Source organism: Streptopelia decaocto (assembly GCF_964273445.1).
Source record: "Streptopelia decaocto genome assembly, chromosome: 2".
Lineage (NCBI taxonomy): Eukaryota > Metazoa > Chordata > Aves > Columbiformes > Columbidae > Streptopelia > Streptopelia decaocto.
The window spans coordinates 162928818-162942516 of NC_138655.1; the positions used below are offsets into that span (position 1 = coordinate 162928818).

General features: G+C 48.8%; 1 protein-coding gene across 3 annotated transcripts in view; it reads right to left on the reverse strand.

The window, feature by feature from the left end:
- Positions 1-13686, reverse strand: part of KIF9 (kinesin family member 9) — an 87090-nt gene extending 73404 nt beyond the window's left edge. For all 3 annotated transcript variants that reach the window (XR_014183412.1, XM_082046328.1, XM_082046327.1), the window contains exons 1-12: positions 13584-13686; positions 11155-11267; positions 10272-10369; positions 9580-9745; positions 8367-8473; positions 7975-8196; positions 6643-6726; positions 6430-6522; positions 5615-5762; positions 4000-4064; positions 3081-3158; positions 236-304 (exon numbers count right to left, since the gene is read on the reverse strand). Coding sequence is in view for 2 of the 3 variants with exons in the window: in XM_082046328.1 (XP_081902454.1) it covers positions 236-304; positions 3081-3158; positions 4000-4064; positions 5615-5762; positions 6430-6522; positions 6643-6726; positions 7975-8196; positions 8367-8473; positions 9580-9745; positions 10272-10364 (1125 nt within the window). In the remaining variant the exon portion in view is untranslated. The remainder of the gene's footprint in view (positions 1-235; positions 305-3080; positions 3159-3999; positions 4065-5614; positions 5763-6429; positions 6523-6642; positions 6727-7974; positions 8197-8366; positions 8474-9579; positions 9746-10271; positions 10370-11154; positions 11268-13583) is intronic.
- Between the last annotated feature and the right edge of the window lie 13 nt (positions 13687-13699).

Here is a 13699-nt window from a genome sequence, read left to right on the forward strand (position 1 = left end):
ACGGCCTCAAGTTGCACCAGGGGAGGTTGAGGTTGGATCTGGGAACAATTTCTTCCCCAAAGGGCTGTGGGGCATTGGAACAGGCTGCCCAGGGCAGTGCTGGAGTCACCATCCCTGGAGGGCTGGACAGACGGACACGAGGTTCTCACGACATGGGGCAGGGACAGGGCTGGGCAAACAGTTGGACTCAATGATCTTGAGGTTTCTTTCCAACCAAAACGCTTCTATTCCTTACCAAGGCGTCATGCATGGCCAGTTCCTGCTTCAGAAGAGCGATCTCCTTCTCCAAAGCCATCACCACCCTCTAGCAGGAAAACAAACAGGTGAGCAAACAACCAAATGCTATTGGAGAACGAAACCACTGCAAAGCAGCATTGAAGCGGCTGCTGGGAACATCCCGGCTCTGCCCCCATTCCCCCGGCGCTCACTGTTGGGTTTGCATGGGTGAAGTTGTGAGGCTGGCAATCACTTGGCCTTTGATTCGCTTCCAACCAGACGGTTTGTGTTGCATCCCGGCTTTACGGCCCGCAGGGTCAGCCCAAGCCAGCAGAAGGGCCACCTGGTTTTTAATTTGATCCGGTACTGCCGGGTCCATCAATTTCTAGACTGAGAGATGTTCTTTGGGAAGCAAAGAAACGCGCAGGTTTCCACTCTGAGCCCTACGGAGCTCAGCAGGAGTTCTGTCATTAACTTTAATAGAGGAGCGAGTCTCCTGTGGTGTGTTTGATTGAATTTCTCCATCGTGTGGAACACCTTCAAACACTGGCTGTTTAAAATGTGTTCCCTGAAAGGTGTGGGCGCACAAAACTCGGGATTCCATGAGAATCGGACACTGAGCCGCTTTTGAAGTGACCTGGTGAGCATCAAAGCGCAACTGCTACCTTAAACGCTACTTTTTTGGCTACTCCTTTCCACTCCACACATAAACCAAAAAGGACTGAAGAGGAAAAGATGGTTTGTTGCAGTTTCTTCTAGAAGCTGCTGGGGGAAACTCCCCGGCTGTTTCTTGTGAGCTGAGGCCATGAAACACCGCAGGGCTCTCACACACCACCTGTGCTGTGCATCAGGTAATGCTAAATCGGTTCTGTGGGCTGTCAGTAACTCGTGGAGCGCTTCCCACTCTGTTTCAGCTGCGAAAGTGCACTCAGCACACCTAAAATACGATCATTTTCTTTAAATGATTCCCTTGTTCAAACAGGTTTTGGAATCGTGGCAAAACTACGTTACCAGCAGCGACGGGGATGACACTGCATAGCATTTGCCCACATACCAGGGGAGTTCACAACTTCCCATCTCCGCTACGAGGTGAATCTTATCAGAAAAATTAAGGACTGGGGTGTATGAAGGTGAAAGAATTACCACGTGTCAGGGATAGGACAAGGGGCAATGGGTGCAAACTGGAACACAGGAGGTTCCACTTGAATATGAGAAGCAACTTGTTTGGGGTGAGGGTGGCAGAGCCTGGCCCAGGCTGTCCAGGGGGTTGTGGAGTCTCCTTCTGTGCAGACATTCCAACCCCCTGGACACCTTCCTGTGGAACCTCAGCTGGGTGTTCCTGCTCCATGGGGGGATTGCACTGGATGAGCTTTCCAAGGCCCTTCAACCCCTGACACTCTGTGAGGGTCTTTGTGGGTGAGTGGAGCTGTCACTGGGAAATGTGAATTGTTTCAATGTAGAAGCAGGGAGGCTGCAATAGTACACGTGTGATCCCAGAACGGAACATGTGAGATCCCAAAACAGGACACGTGAGATCCCAGCATAAGATCTATGAGATCTCAGCCGTTTCCCCAGAGAAAAACTTGCAAAACCCCCGTGTCAACCCCATTTTCGGAGTCAGAACCACAACCGCTCCCGCCTCGCGCGTCCCCTCTTCGAGCCAGCTCGCTAAAACATCTCACATGTTCCGTTCTGGGATCACACGTGTCCTGTTCCAGCCTCCCTGCTCCTACATTGAAATCAATTCACATTTCCCAGTGACAGCTCCACTCACCCACAAAGACCCTCACAGAATGTCAGGGGTTGAAGGGCCCTGGAAAGCTCATCCAGTGCAATCCCCCCATGGAGCAGGAACACCCAGCTGAGGTTACACAGGAAGGTGTCCAGGGGTTGGAATGTCTGCACAGAAGGAGACTCCACAACCCCCTGGGCAGCCTGGGCCAGGCTCTGCCACCCTCACCATCAAGAAGTTTCTTCTCAATGATGTGCTGGTGCTCAGAACCACCACCTCCTCCAGGCACCGCTCCCCAGCATCACCCAAACCTGCCTTCTGCCTGCCTGCTGCTGCTTTAGGCAAAACTCTTGCAGACCATAAACCTCATAACAAGAAACGGTCAAACTGAGTTGTATCCTGAGGAAAAAGCCCTGGAGGTGTAGCTGTGCCTTGCTGGTGACACTTCCCCTAACTGGAAACTGCGTTTCTATTGATTAACCACAGAGCGGTAAGCAGGCAGAGTGCTAATACACCTTGAGGGCATTGATTAGAGACGTCAGTGTTGTCACGTATTTATGCCAGACTTTGTTTCTTGGCCTACCTCTTATTTTACGCTTCTGTGGTTACACAAAAGCCTGGGGAGGCATTGCTGCTTCAAACACCCGCTGCTCAACACTAATTTTGCCCCAGTTCATGTGGTTTCATGGGTTTTAGCAGCAGTAAGTTTAGTCAAGCTTAGCTCCTTGCTCTTCCAGTTCATAGGGAATTGATCCCAAACCATTTCTTCCATGCCAAGAAATACATTAACCTTAGTCAGCAAGTACGATGCTGGCAGAGACGACAGGTTGCTTCACTCCTTACTCTTTGCTACAAAACAAGCAGCATGAAAACACATTTAGGCTGATACATTTTTCAGGCCTTTTCCAATATGTACGCAGCTGCTTCATTGACAGAACTATTCAATAACTGTAATTAAACACCAATGAAAAAAAGCTTAATTTTTTATCATATACCTAAACTCAGCAAGCGCCAGCTTGGCTGGTGAGTGGTAATTCATCAAACTTCTCAATGTCCCTCTGGGTTTTAAAAAGGTCATTCTCCTAAATATTAAGGGAGCTGAGGAAAAGTTGCTTTGTGCCATTTCCCGTACCTCTGCGTCGTACATCATGTTCATGACCGGCGCTGTCGTGATCCATTTCATTCTGGTAGCAAAACGAAGAGAAGACAACTGAAAAACATGGGTTGGAAGTCACTGAAACAGATATCAGCGAGGAGGGGGTTTGCAGAGTCTCTTACTACTTAATCGCATCAGGTTCCAGAGCAGAGAAATACAAAAGCTGTTTAAGCGCAGGGAGCAGTGGAGATTTCTCATCCCAGGAGCGTATTCGTAGCGCTCGGTGGTTTCTACGTGATTAACCAGCTTCGGATGATGCTTTTGTCTCTTCTATTCTCTTTGTGCTGCCATCTCAAAATACCCACTGCCCTTCCCGAGCAAAGTAACACATCCTAACAACTCCCGAATCGCACAGCAACGCCCTTCAAGCTTAATTCCGGCGGTTGCTTTACCTTGAGAGTCAGGCCCTGCAGCTTGAAAATTCTCCTCTCGATGCGAATTATCGCAGCTATTTCCTCAGTAATATTGTATGTTTCTAGATGTTCTCAGAACACAAGCGGGAGATGATAAGAACAACATTCTGCCTTGAAGACAAACCCAGAAATCGTGCTTGTGTTCACAAGTTTTGCTGCGTAAAACTTGCTCGGCAAAGAGCAAAGCGATTCCCTTCTCGTTACGTGACACTCCGTCCAAACCAAAAATCATCATTAACACTGGGCAGGGTGCTCAGATTTTGTCTGCTCGGGCTTTATTTCCACTCATCTGTTTGCATCACAGCTGGTTTCTGAGCCTTTGAGATAAGACAAACTATGCAATATTTGTGATGAATGAGGCAGGATGTGTCTCTGGGGCTCCTGCCATAGCTCTCCAGAGCCTGTTCTTTAAAATGAACTACGGCTAATTGCAAAAGTAGCAGGAAAAAGACTTTAATTCTGCAGAAAACAGTGCAACTTACAGTCTCTTCTACATGCACGGCCTCTCCAGAGATATTTGCCACCAGGACAGTGCTGCAGTTTCCCCCTGGGAAAAATGTAACATAAAAATTAATAATATAATATGTTTTCTTTGCTGTTTGCTTTTCTGGAATGTATTATATCATGTGCCGACTAAAGTAGAGAAAGAGCAGCAACAAAGAACACAGCCGGTTGGTCGCTGTCCCTCTGAAGTTCCCTCGAGAACGGGAACACGCTGGCACGGAACGACTCAAGGATAAAGGTAAAACGTGTTTCTCACGCAGCGACGACGCAGGAAGAAGTCGGGAATATAAACTGTAAAAGCCTGAAATTGGGAAAACCGGAGTAGAGGATTTTAAAAGCCCTTGGCCTAAACCTAAGAGCGGGGAAGCCGGCAGGACAGTCGCTGCCCTTCCAAAGAGCAACACGAGCCGGGACGGCTCAAACCTCACTCTCATTTCAGATGATTTTGATTACATTGCCTTGTAAAAGGGGTTTTCTTGGTGGTAGTTTTGGGGGGTTTTTTTAATATTCTAACTAAGGTTTTGTGATTTTCTACTGGCTTGATCATTGGGGGGATTTGGAATGTCTCCTGGCTTTGGGATGAGAGGAAACGGCCTCAAGTTGCACCAGGGGAGGTTGAGGTTGGATGTGGGGAACAATTTCTTCCCCAAAGGGCTGTGGGGCATTGGAACAGGCTGCCCAGGGCAGTGCTGGAGTCACCAGCCCTGGAGGGCTGGACAGACGGACATGAGGTGGCAGGGCTGGGGGATGCTTGCACTCAATCTTCAAGGTCTTTTCCAATCAAAATGATTCAGTGATTCCTGTGCCCATTGTTTTACTTGATGAGGAAAACCCGATCTCCTTTGAATAACAACTTAGCTCTGTGCATTTCTGTGTTATGGCCTTAAAACTTACAATCAGGGAACTGCTGGAAAGAGTCCAGCACAGGGCAATAAAGATGCTGAAGGCCAATGGTACCTGGGGTGGGTTAGAAGGGGGTGGTCAGTAGGTCCGAGAGGTTCTCCTGCCCCTCTGCTCTGCCCTGGGGAGACCACACCTGGAATCTTGTGTCCAATTGTGGCCCCTCAGTTCCAGCAGGACAGGGAACTGCTGCAGAGAGTCCAGCGCAGCCACCAAGATGCTGGAGGGAGTGGAGCATCTCCCGTGTGAGGAAAGGCTGAGGGAGCTGGGGCTCTGGAGCTGGACAAGAGGACACTGAGGGGGGACTCATTCCTGGGGATCAATATGGAAAGGGGGAGTGTCAGGAGGATGGAGCCAGGCTCTTCTGGTGACAACCAGTGACAGGACAAAGGGCAATGGGTGCAAACTGGAACACAGGAGGTTCCACTTGAATATGAGAAGCAACTTGTTTGGGGTGAGGGTGGCAGAGCCTGGCCCAGGCTGCCCAGGGGGTTGTGGAGTCTCCTTCTCTGCAGACATTCCAACCCCCTGGACACCTTCCTGTGTAACCTCAGCTGGGTGTTCCTGCTCCATGGGGGGATTGCACTGCATGAGCTTTCCAGGGCCCTTCAACCCCTGACACTCTGGGATTCTGTGATATTCACCGAGATTTCCTAGAAATGGTTTGAGGCGGTTGTGATCAGCAGCTCTTACCCAGCGAGTCCTTGAGGACGTGGGTGAGCTTGCTCTGCCGGAACGGGACGTGGTCCCTCTTGGGATCAGCCAGGGCGATGACGGTTTGCTCGAGGAACGACAGGGACTTGTTGATGTAGGCGGCTTCTTTCAGAACCTGCCCCTCCAACTGGAACCAAAGCAAAAGGCAAAGTTTCCACGACACGTGTTTCTGGCTGAATCGCGGAAAAAGCACATTCCTTACTAGGGGTACAACTGCGAGGGTACAGAGCTAATAAACTCACGATCTAGAGCTGATAAACTCACGATCTAGAGCTTTTTTCAGTCTGAAAACAAGTTTTCAGAGACCTTATTTTTTCATTACACGACTACTATGTTCCACCCCAAAGGATACATTATGTATATTTGTCACAGGGCCGATGCGATTTCTATTCTGATTGATACAGAACATCACACGGGACCTGAGAAGGTTTCGCTTGTTGAGCCCTGATGCTCTAAGAAGGTTTCAATAGTTTATCTGCTGCGACCACAAGTGGGGGATTTGCACTGTGGCTCGTGGAATGAAGAGAAAAATTAGAGGTTTTTTGAGAAATAATAGACTTAAATGAACTAATTGAGTCTGGGCTGGGTTGGGAGGCACTTGGGGTGGGAGTGAAATAGATGTGAACTTGTAGAAATTATCAGGGGGAAACAACTGAGCACCCTCTGATGTGTTAATGGGACTTACAACTCATCACAGTCCCTCCTATTCACCACAGGCCGAATTCTGTGGAGGGGAAACCCCAAAATTTCACCTCCCGCGTGTTGATGACTGCAATATTTCTTCCATTACTTACCCCAGTCTTGCTCAGTCGCTCTGAGCCTGCCAGATCAACTAAGTTGATTTTAGAGGTAAGGCGTTTGGCATCCGAGAAAGCTCTGAAACGAGACTGAAGGCGCAAAGAATCTAAAATGTGTTTAGCAGGAAACAAGGCGGAAATCCAGTCAGAACCAGCCACGTAAAACCCTCGGTCACTCGAGTCCCTTGGGAAAACCGCTGGAGCTCTTACCTCAATGTAAATAGTAAAGATGCAATGGGATCGGGATGAATTCTTATTCAGCGTGTTCTCCGCTATCACCCTGTTGGCGTCACCCTGTAAATGAAGCGAGAATTGAAAATATTTTTCAACTGCAGTGGAAGATTAAAAAGAAATTAGACGTACACAGGGTTAAACTAGAAAAGCAAAGAGCGTTAAACATGTGTACGATCGCCACCAATTCGTGATGCCCGCTGATGGGAAAAGAAAAGCGACATTGAAAAGGATGTCGCAACCACTTGTTTGGAGGGTGAGGGTATCACGGAGCGAAGCAGAAAAGGAAACGGAAGGTTCCACCGCGTAAAAATGCATTTGGGAACAGGTTTCACAGCCTGGGTCTCAAAGGACAATGACCAGGCGTCACTTGCGTTTCTTGTGTCGAAAGATCTCAAGTTAAACTGAACTATCATCACCCTTGTACTCTTTATAAAGAAAATGGGAGCTCCTACGATCAGGACACCACAATCCCAGAGGATCCAAAGGACACCAGATGGGAAGAATACGCTTCCTGCATCCAGAACCAATGATTTATTCGCGTTTTCCTCATGATCTAAAGCAGCCGCAAGAAGAAGAAAGACGCAGGCGTAAGTCAGCAAACTCCTTCCCCAAAGTCAACCTGTTGGGGGAATGGCCCTGCTGTAAAAATCTGGTTATGTGTGCCATGAGCAGCCCAAACTATCTGCCAAAGATTGAATTGCAGGATCATTCTGCTTGGAAGAGACACTTAAAATCATCAAGTCGAGATGTCACTGGCAAGACTCGTTTCTTGGAGCATTGTGGATAGAACAGGCAGGTGTGTTTTTCAGGGAGAAATTGCAGCGTCAGTCAGCTGGTGGCTCTAAAAGGATCCCAAATATTCTACACTTGGTACTAAGTCCCTCACTGACACCCCCACATAACCAGGGTAACGACAATGAGTCTTTAGGCTGCCTGACATCCCGGTCTGCTGAAGGGGCTGGTATTTCACAGAAATCTGCTGAAATTAAGGCAAATCCTGCGGTCGTCTTCGCTCTTTTGGTGCTGCTGTGATCTCCAATGCTACTACACCCTGTGGTGTCACCCCAAAGAATTTCCTCCATCCCTTGTTGCTCAGGTGTACATGAAAAACAGGGTTTACTCCACTGGGAATTCTCTGTGCCAGGGATATTTTCTTTGCAAGAACGCGACTGCAAAGTGTTACCAGTTCTCCCCAGAACAAAGGGAACAAAGAGGGTTGAACCTCCCTCCAGCCATCCTGGCCACCTCACTCCTGCTTTACCACCACTAAGTATAACAACCAAAAGTGTAATATGTGGCTTTTCTTGCCTCCAAAAGGAGCCTTAGAGCATCTTCCTCGTCGCTAACGGGATGTATGGACAATCCCTTCACGTAAATGCCCTGCGGACAATCCAGCACGGCCATGGGCGTGCCGCCCGGCCCGCTGCCCGTGGGGGACAGAAGGTCCAACATGGTCTCATTGTAGATCTCCAGGTAGGATATTCGCACGGTGACCAACCGATCAACGGAATCTGCGGTTTTTTTGAAGACCTAGACAAAGAGAAGAGAGTTGGTCAGCTTTGCTAGTTCACAAAAACAATTACGAGCTATTGACGGTTTTCCGAAGAATATGTTCAAAATGTTAAAACGTTTTGACGCGTAACAGCGAGAGCTGATACAAGGGATGTCTCGTTATTTCTTCTCGCGTTCGGATCCAGTACCTGCTGTATCGCGCGGGGGATGATTCCGCGGTGCTTGTCCTCGGTGGTCGATCCCATCATCGTGTACGTTTTCCCAGCCCCCGTTTGCCCATAGCACATTATCGTACCTAGAAAAGGGTCAGGAATTGTGACAGCTTGAAGCGCTTCCCCTCGCATCCTTAGCAGAACAAAGGACCTTGTCATGCCTTAGAAGTCTGATTTTTGTTCCTTTGGGAGGATGAGATGGTTGTGTAGTCCCTTATCTTCCCCAAGGTGTTGTGTTTGGTGGAAGAGATAGATGGTTATGGTGTCAGGCACCTTGTCAATTGTTGTGAAGGCCTCATGGCCTAATTGGAACGACATCAACCATCAGTCGGACAACTAATTATCAGAAGAAACCATGAACCAACAGCTACCCCCGATGGGCAAGACAACTCACTTCTGCTCAGTACCATGAACGTTCCCCTAGTTTGAAGACCCCAGACCTATTTCTAGAAGAGTCTTCCTGATTAGCACGAAGAGCGAAACAGGAGATGAACCACCCACATGTAACTGAACTGGGTTATAAAATGACCCCGTGCGCGGCGTCAGGTTGTGGCGAGTATGAGCTGCACAGAGTGACCCAAATCTTCACCGCGACCACCCTCCCTTCCCCAGACATCGCTGGATCGATAACCTGTGCAGTGCTGATATCTTACTCTCCTGCTCTCTCGTATCTTAGTTTACATCTTACTCTCTTTCTCATATCTTAGTTTTCCTTCTCTCTCTTTTCCTATTTCTTGAACATAAAAACGTAGCATCATTTTAAGTTCCGCTGTTAAAATCTTAAGTTTTGTGTTATAGTCACTAATCGTTGCCAATCCACCATTTGTAGGACGACTTATCAATGTATTTATAAGTTTGGTGATAGTATGCTTTCGCCAAGTCACTAATCGCTGTAATTTGCATTCCACCACGGGCTTTTAGTCAATTCATAATTGAGCTGGACCCCTGGAGTGATTGTCTGTTGTTCACTTCGAGCAGAATTACCCCAGAGCTAACCCACACCTGATCTCATCTGTTGATCGGGGCGCGTGTCGCATTCAGAGCGAACTCACCCCCATCCCATCTGTTGGGACGGGACAAGAATAAACTCAGGAAGGAATCCCTGCTTTCCTCAAATTAACCATCAAAAGGATCTCTCCCTTGGAGTTCTCCACTTGTCGTCAAAATCATCAAAACAGCAACAAATTACCATTATAGCCGCAGAAAGCCTCGGACACCAGGTTCTGCGCCACGGTCTTGTAAGCCAGTTCCTGGGAGGTGTTGTGGAGGACGCCGTCCAGCCGAAAGGACCAGTCGGTCTGCGTGTTGTTCACAACTCCCTTCCTCACATCCTTTTTGATGGATATATTTACACTCTGAAAGCCAAAAAGAGATGAGGATCGCTTCAATAACCACAGAGCTTCAGCAGTTCTTGTCTGAAAAGAAAACACCCACTGAGGACCTTAAGTAGAGCGCAAATAGTATTGTTTTACTGACCTGGATGGTGTTTTCTGGTAATAAATACCCTTAAAAAAAAGGAAATTGGGCTAAACTCACCTGTTTACCTTTCAGTGTCGCAAGGAAATTATGAGTTAAGCAAGAGAAGGTGAAGGGAGGAACAGACGGTACCACAGGGAGACTGGAATCGTGGTTACCACCAGGAATTGCTCAAGGGTTGCTCAGTCTCACTCTTTTTGAGGATTTTCTGTATCCAAACAAGTACATTTTCCATGGCCACTCTTGCTGATATAAACCCACAAGTGTGGAGAACAGCGAGCAGGAACACATGAGTCAACGTGCACCAAAACGTGACACGCGGCCTTAAGGTGCAGCAGGATTCTGCATTTCTGTGGGCAAAACTGGCACCAAATCCCAAACCTTTCACACTCACAAGGGCTTTACCTTGTTGTCCGGCCCAAACTTGATCATATCTTGAGCAAAATTGGCCGTTGGCTTCACTCGCACAAATGCGTGGACTCTCTCTACCATATCCATTCTAACTAGAGAGGGGGCAAAAAGGGAAAAGTCAACTATGTTGCACTCCTGAAATCAAACGTAATGATATGAAAATGAAGATACAGAGGAGTCAAGTTTGAAGATAAAGTGTTAACAAAAGTTCAGCGGCGGTTTCAAACGCTTATTAAGAACAGTTGTGGGCAAACAGTTGCTGAAAGTTCATTCCAGGGTTGTCCTGCTCAGAAAACTCCACGTGTCAAAAGAGAAACGGCTTTCTGATCGCGATTTCCTCGTGTCTCTGATTCTGTAGCATTTTTGACAACACAACCTTTTCTCCTCTGAGCTTTGCAAAGCCAAAGAGGTGCAGGAATAGGAGGTGGGTTTTCTTTTGTCTGGTGTTTTCCACATGCGAATGAACACACTGTTTTGCAACACCAGTTCATCCAGAACCGTTTCCAGCTTCTGAGGCTTTAAGTCAGACGTGCCCTAGGTTAAACCGAGACTAAAGGAGCACACCGACATTTCCAGCGCTCAGAGCAGCAATTACCCTGTTTACACTCTGCATTGAACAGCCATTTTTATATTTTTATAATCTCTCCTGACGTAAAAATAGTTTAAGGTGTCTAAGGAACACCTGGTCTTCAAGTTTCTGAAGAAGAAACATTATGTGCCTTCGAGTTTCAGCCACAACCTTTTGCATTTCTTGTATATTAAGTATTTTTCTTTGCGATCTCTCCGTTGCTTTATCTACTGGGGCTGCTCAAGAAAGAAATGCAGAGGTGTGAGCTGAACCAAGACTTTAAAACACGGTGAGGATTTCAATGACTACCTTGGTGCTTCGTCCTTCTAGACCACACGACACCCGCTGTAGAATCCAAACCGGTGCGAGGTTTCCGTGACCATAATCTCTCCCGTCCTGGAGACAGTTGTCAATGAAACGACCTGTGAAAAAGCAGAGCGATAAAGAAGGGCACTGTAAGGATTAAATGACACGCAGAGAAAGGTGCCTAAATATTTGCTGCATTAAAAAAGGCAGGAGCAACACGGGTGCGAAGGAAATTAAAACAAAGATGGAGTTTTACAGCATGGAAATGCTCCTCGTCTGGTTAGCGGGGTTGTTAGAGATGCCAAAACTCTTCTGCACAAATATAATCCAAACTGGGCCTTTTGTACAATCATTGAGGTTGGAAAAGACGTTTAATATCGAGTCCAAGCGTTAAGCTGATTTCTGCAAAGCTGCAGCAAGAAGCACAGAAAAAATAAGGGAAAACTTCAGGCAAAAACTCTCATGTTAATCAGAGTATAAATTCAGAACAATGGAACTTCCCTCACTGCAACAATGGCCATTGTTTGATGTCAGGAGACAGCAATTCCTCTAGAAAGTATTTACTGTCGTTAGAAAATGGGAAGGAAAGAGGGAAACACCAACAGCATGGAGACCAAAAGCTCTCCAGCTCATTAGCGGTACCTCAAGCATCCAACCAAGCTGATTATTAATTGGGTTTTTGGGTCTGCAGTGGAATTTTAACCAAAGAAAACTCCCTATTTCTTGCTGGCCAAAATCGTTTCACGGCTAAACCGTCTTCCCCAGACTGAAAAATCAACATCAAAATGGCAAGAGGGAGAATTGTCGTGACCTTCGCTTGTTGTTCAGCAGCTGTAACGTAAACCGAGCAAAGCAAATCGCGGTTCACAGCTCGGGCCGCTGGGTCGGAAGCTCTTTAGGACAAGGTGCCAAACCCAAGTTCCTTGGTCGCTCCTTATACAGCAGCCAAAGCCAGCAGGGCTCCCCTGGTCATTAGTCTCAAGACTAACGGGCTGTTTTTGCTCGGAATTAATGGCAAGACACTTATCTCTGCAATGGGCAGAGGCCAACGTGTCCTCAGTGCCAAAGGGAAATTTTAGGGGGGGATTTAGGGGCTGATCGGCACAGAATCGTGTGCCCAGAGCAGTGGAACATGGGGTTTGGTTCTCTGTGAGAGATTTCAGCTTATACACTGCGGATGGACAACATTTGGGGACAAATCTAAAAACTGGGGGGGGGCAAAACTGCAGCACCTGGAACTGAAACTGCAGGGATGGTTTGAGAGTTGAACCCACCCAGCCAAACAAAATAGAATCACAGAATTATTCTGGTTGGAAAAGCCCCTCAAGATCATCAAGTCCAAGCATTCCCCCAGCCCTGGCACTGCCCCATGTCCTGAGAACCTCATGTCCGTCTGTCCAGCCCTCCAGGGCTGGTGACTCCAGCACTGCCCTGGGCAGCCTGTTCCAATGCCCCACAGCCCTTTGGGGAAGAAATTGTTCCCCACATCCAACCTCAACCTCCCCCTGGCGCAACTTGAGGCCGTTTCTTTGTGTCCCTGTGTCCCCTCAGCTCCTGTTCTCCAGCTGAACCCCCAGGTCCCTCAGCCGCTCCCATCACACTTGTGCTCCAGCCCCTCACCAGCTCCGTTCCCTTCTCTCAACTCACTCCAGCACCTCAGCCTTTCTTGGTGTGAGGGGCCCAAAACTGACCCCAGGTGATCTGAGAGGGGGCTGTGGTGACACGGGAAGGATCACCCATGTTTTAGCAGACCTGGGCGGGTGGAGATGGTGGGGAGAGAAGATCTGGAGGAGATGAGGCTGGGGGCAGAGAGCAAGGGCTGTGGAGACACCACCTGAGGTGGGGAATAAACCCTGGGGGAGGAGAATCACAGAACCACACAACCCCAGGCTGGTTGGGTTGAAGGTCCCTCTGTAGATCCCCCAGTCCACCTGCTCACACAGGGTCACAGAGCAGATCACACAGGGTCACCAGAGCAGGTCACACGGGGTCACAGAGCAGATCACACAGGGTCACAGAGCAGATCACACAGGGTCACAGAGCAGATCACACAGGTCAATCCAGGCGGTTTGAATGTCTCAGAGGAGACTCCACCCCCGCTCTGGGCAGCCTGGGCCAGGCTCTGGCACCTCCCAGCAAACAAGTTTCTGCTCATGTTCAGATGGAGCCTCCTGTGTTTCAGTCTGTGCCCGTTGCCCCTCACCCTGGCGTTGGGCACCACTGAACAGAGTCTGGTCCACCCTCTGACACCCACCCTGAGATACTGATCCATTGATCACATCCCTCTCAGCCTTCAGAACAAGACCTTGAGGACAGGAGGAAACCTTGAGGAGGGGGACGGGGCCTGAGGGGCTGTTGCGGCCCGTGGGGACAACGGGAGGCGGGTCACGCCAAGGCCCGGAGGAGGGGGCGATTCCCCGGCCCTCACGTACCTGCGCCCCCGCCTCGGCCGGGCCCGGGCGAACCGGAGCCGCCGCGGCCCTTGGGGATGTGTACGCCGTTGCCATGGCGCCGGCCACTTCCGGCTTCTCCCGGAAGCGGAGGGAGG